Raw genomic sequence first — 4,710 nt, 5'->3', positions numbered from 1 at the left:
TTGGGTGTGTGGCATACAGCCCACACCACAGGGCACTGGGTGCAAATGCCATGTGTGCCCAGTGAGCAGCTCAGAAGACACTAGAGGTTGATGTTACAGGAAATGGCCATTCATTGCACTGTCTAATACCAATCTGGAAAACCCCACTAGATTGTGCATTGTTCAACGGGACCTCTTGCAATGATGGGTATGAATGAGGTCTACATATATCCTGTCCTTGCTGGAATGGGAAATGACAGTTCTCTTCTTATTATTTGGGGGTCAGACAGGAGCATTTGGACAACCAGTCCTTGTGGTTGTACAAATGTATATTTGAAGCTTTTCCAGAGTGAACCAAATGTCTGCATCATATTCATAATCTTAAAAAAAAAAAATAGAAAAAGGAGAGAGAGAAGAAAGAGAAAACCCTGGGGAGCCTTACGGAGTGTTAGAGCCAGAGGCTACCCAAAACTATTTCATATGGACATAGGAAGCCACTTCCTCATGCCAGGAGAATTCCTCATATTTTTCAGAGGAAGGGAAAATGCTTCTATGCCCCTGTCTACAGTCTGGTGAGATTACTGACATCCCATTAAGCTCAGGTCTCTGTTGTCAGTCATAAATCAAAGTTCATGTTATACTGATCTGCTGAGTGGAACTGGAAGGTGCTCAAGGAGGATGGACGCTTTCATAGTCTAACACTCTTTTACCACTAGGAAATTCAGGATTGAGCTTGTTAGTTGGTAAAGGACTTTTGTTGGACATAATGTCTTTAACCTGRAAGCAGGAGCTTACACTTTTAGTGTTAAAGCTAATACTAGTTAACTAGTTAACTTTAACTAGTTGAATCCCTAGTCTTGATAAAGGGGAAAAGAAAGTCTATTATAAATGCACAGGTCGGATGTTTCCCTTTTAACTCTAGGGGATGGGAGAAGGTGACTCCTACCTGTCCTTATACTGTTTTTTATATTTGAGAAGAATGTTTGGACTTTTGTCAAAATATGTAGCTSTTACAACACCTTTCATCTGTGGGCAACACACGTGGCTCTGCAAGTGTTGAAAGATGAATGTACATTTTGCACAAATCTGAAACATAAAGGTATAGTAATTTTCTCCCAGTCATCAAGTATGGCAAGTATGGCACCTGAGTTCAGTGCTATGTCTACCACACCATCCTAAGGCCTTCATCCAAGTAAAAATCAAGTATAAGCTGGCCCTGCTCTGAGAGTTTAAACCAGAAGACTTTAGAAGGCCTCTTCCAACCTAATTATTCTGTAGTAAAACTCATCAGATCTTTAGTGAGAATTTTACCCAAGTTTGGACTTTTGAATGACACTAAAACCTGGAACACTTCATCTTGGCTACTTTAAAAGCCATTTTCCTTGACTCACCTAAAACAAGTCTTTACCAAAGAAACAATTCAGTTATGTTAAGCATATAGCACAGAGCATTATAGAAGGAGCTGAAATATGGTGACAAACAGGCTCAGCTTGAAGCCACCACACGTAATCATGCAAGAAATCTACTGCACTTTTAATGCAATACTGAGCTTGACAGTACAAGCCTTGCCTTGCTTCCATTTCAAAACTCAGAAGAGTAATGAACTCTGGATTGGCTTACTGCTAACTGCTTACTGGTATTTGGTGACCTTAAATCTCCAAGTTTACATCTGAGTTTACGTGTTTCTGGATAAGGAAACCAAATAATAGTTGAGTTTGGCTAGTGCAAAGCAATCTCCTTTGAGAAGCAGGTCAGACAATAACGTGGATTAAAGATAAATGAAATGCCAAGTCATTTATATAAAAAATATAAATACTTTATTTTCAACTAAAAAGGTGCAAACGTAACTTTTGGTCACACTTTTCAACACATAAACTGTCCACTGAACAGCCATAGTCAAAGAAAGAAACAAATGCTCTTAAGTGGAAAGACCAATCAGCTACAACAGAGCTATTTTCCCTTAAGCCACGTGTCCGTTAAAGCTGAGGTAAATGTATTTTGCCAGACAGATGAGTGCTCAGTAGGGATACAGACACCTCAACTCTAACAATTCTCCATCTTCATTTTGACTCACCATTTCACACTATCTGAACAACTTCCACTAGAGTATTAATTTCATGCTTTGAATGCATTGTCAAACAAGCTTGAGATCCTATCTATCTTGTTCCAAAAAAAGAATGCTATCATTAAAATATCAAAGCATTAAACAAAGGCACAAAAATTTAAATTAATTTAGATAAATGTACAAATATATATACACACAATATGTACAATATTAATTAAAAGTAGCTTGTTACAGGTAAATTAACTGCCACAAGCTCTCCAGTCTGATAGACATGATTCTGATTCTTGATGACCAAGCCATAGGAATCAGAGTGTCAAAGCAGAAACATTACTGTCCTGACTAACAGGACACCTTCGGTGTAGCACATTGCTGGGTCGAGGTTTGCACTCCAGCCCTTGCTGTCACCAAACCCATGTCAGCAAACATGCCAACAGTCTCCTCAATTGCACTACTAGGTGAAACACACGGCACCACATTAAGGGAACATCTGCTCAGATCTGTTTTTCCTGCATATTTCCCTTAACCCCTTCACACCACCTCATGAACAGCACGTTCTGAAGTTGTGTCTTGCTGTGGTCCCACTGTCCATTTTACCTTCTTCTTCAAACCACCGTTTGGGGTCAGTAGACAAATTGTCTTAAGTCACATGGAGCAGTTTGTTGAACTTAAAAACAGATTTAAATACCTTGTGCTATTGAATCGTGTTTACAAAATGAGATGCAAATCAGTTCAAGTTTAGAATCTAGTCAGCGCCTCCTTCTGCCTTTATGCCATGTCTCCATACATCTTCCTGTAGTACAGAGACTCAAAGATGTCATTGTCTCCAGGGCAGTTGTAGTGGCACACGCAGGTCTTGATGAACATCATTCTCCGCTTCATGATCTCCCCATCAGGGCACTTGAACTCCACGGGGAGGGTGGCTGTTTTGTGAGGGGTGCAGCAGCGCCCGTCAGTGCAGACACCACAGAACTTAGCTCTGTAGGTCTTCACGCTGGTGCAGCCAGACAGCTCAAACTTGATGGGCTTGGAGATCTTAGGTGTGCGAATGCACTTTTTGCCTTTCTGTTAGGATGCAAGCAAATACAACATGTTTAGAAGACAGRCTGTGACACTGCACTATGTTTTCGTGCTAAGAGCAGGCAGACACACTAATCCTTATTAAGTTCTACTCTCAAGTAAAATCATTTTACACAGTGCTGTAACACAGTGTAAGAGAATCAAGGGCATTTAGCCGTTAAATAATCATTGCTGGGGCAAAACTAATTTTCAAGAGAAACCACTGAACCAGACCTCCTGTCAGAACCATACATTCCTTTTTAGTAAGACACTGGGTCCTTCCCCTAGTAGACCATATTCAAAAACAAAAGAACTTACCTTGATGTTCTCCTCCAGGTCTGCCTCACAAGGTCTGACCATGCAGAGTCTGCTCTGCTTCTCCAGCCGGCAAAAGGCGTTATCGTTGGTGACCCTGGTGGAGATGCCCATGCCGCAGGTCTTGGAGCAAGCGCTCCACTCAGTGGTCTGCACCAGGCAGTTGGCACGCATCATCGTTGGGTCTGGACCGTACGTGTCTTCCAGCCTGTAAGCTGCAGACGACACACAGGATGAGACCCCCACCTGTACTCCCGCCTTGCTAAAGACCCTCTTCCCTTTTCTGGAGAAATTCCCATATGGAGACCCCCCACTCACCAGCTAGYGCGGGTCCCACGGCTGTCTGCTCCTTGGCCTCGTCGCACACCCACTCCTCGCAGCACTTGCCGGGGAGCTTCACCCTGCGCGGGTAGGGGCAGTCCGGGCTGGGCAGGCGGACGTCCATGCTGCAGAGGGGCACGCAGCCCACCGCCCCGTCCAGGCAGGTGCACTGGTACTTGCAGCTGCTCTGGAAGGACTCGCCGCTGCGGTACACCATGCCGCCGAAGACGCACGGGGCGCCGTCCCGAGCTGTGAGAGCAAGAGGGCAGCGTGAGGCAGGTGTGGTGGGCAATGCAGCGGCCCCGCGGGGACCCCCTGCTTGACCACGCTGTGGGGCTTGAGCAGTCCCTGTGGCTCGCGGCCCCCCAACTCACCGGTGCAGACGCCGATGCGGCGGTTGGCGGGCGAGCCGAAGTCGCAGAAGAGGCCCTTGTGGTGGTCGCAGGGGTCGCGCTCGGTGCAGAGCTCGCCCAGCTGCTTGGCGCACACGCGGCAGCAGCCGCAGCCGTCGGGCACGAGCGAGACGCCGTTGGGGCACACGGGCACGGGCCCGCACTGGCACTGCCCTCCGCACTCCTGGCTCCGCGCCTCCTGCACCGCACGGGACAGAGGGGCGCGTCAGCGGCGCCGCCGGCACCGGCTCCGCGGGACGGCGCGCAGCGACGGGCGGCGGGCACTTACCGGGCACAGGAGGGCGAGCAGGAGGAGGAAGGCGGCGGCGAGGCTGGCGGGAGCCATTCCGCGGCGGAGGAGGAAGAGGAGGATGATGAAGGCTGCGAGCTGAGGCGAGGGGAGGCGAGGTGGCGTCCGGGCGCTTGGCTCTCAGCGCTGTCTGGCGGTGCCGTCGGCGGCGCGGGCCGGTATCGCGGCGGGGGTCGGCGCGGCGGGGGTCGGTGCTGCTGCTGCCGCCGGTGCCGCTGCCGGTGCGTCCCGTCGGGAGGGAGGCGGTGCGAGCGAGTGCGGAGCGCCGCGGC

General features: G+C 48.5%; 1 protein-coding gene across 1 annotated transcript; it reads right to left on the bottom strand.

Moving 5' to 3' along the window:
- Window positions 1–2,014: 2,014 nt before the first annotated feature.
- Window positions 2,015–4,594, bottom strand: CTGF (connective tissue growth factor). The gene is made up of 5 exons (XM_026048218.1): window positions 4,418–4,594; window positions 4,111–4,327; window positions 3,734–3,985; window positions 3,419–3,630; window positions 2,015–3,106 (listed from the first exon to the last, which is right to left on the bottom strand). The coding sequence occupies exons 1-5, from the start codon at window positions 4,472–4,474 to the stop codon at window positions 2,810–2,812; spliced, it is 1,035 nt and encodes a 344-aa protein (XP_025904003.1). The 5' UTR covers window positions 4,475–4,594; the 3' UTR covers window positions 2,015–2,809.
- Window positions 4,595–4,710: the final 116 nt, after the last annotated feature.

Source organism: Nothoprocta perdicaria, unplaced genomic scaffold (genome assembly GCF_003342845.1).
Source record: "Nothoprocta perdicaria isolate Ctin4 unplaced genomic scaffold, notPer1 scaffold_52, whole genome shotgun sequence".
NCBI lineage: Eukaryota > Metazoa > Chordata > Aves > Tinamiformes > Tinamidae > Nothoprocta > Nothoprocta perdicaria.
This window is presented reverse-complemented; position numbering and strand designations above follow the sequence as displayed.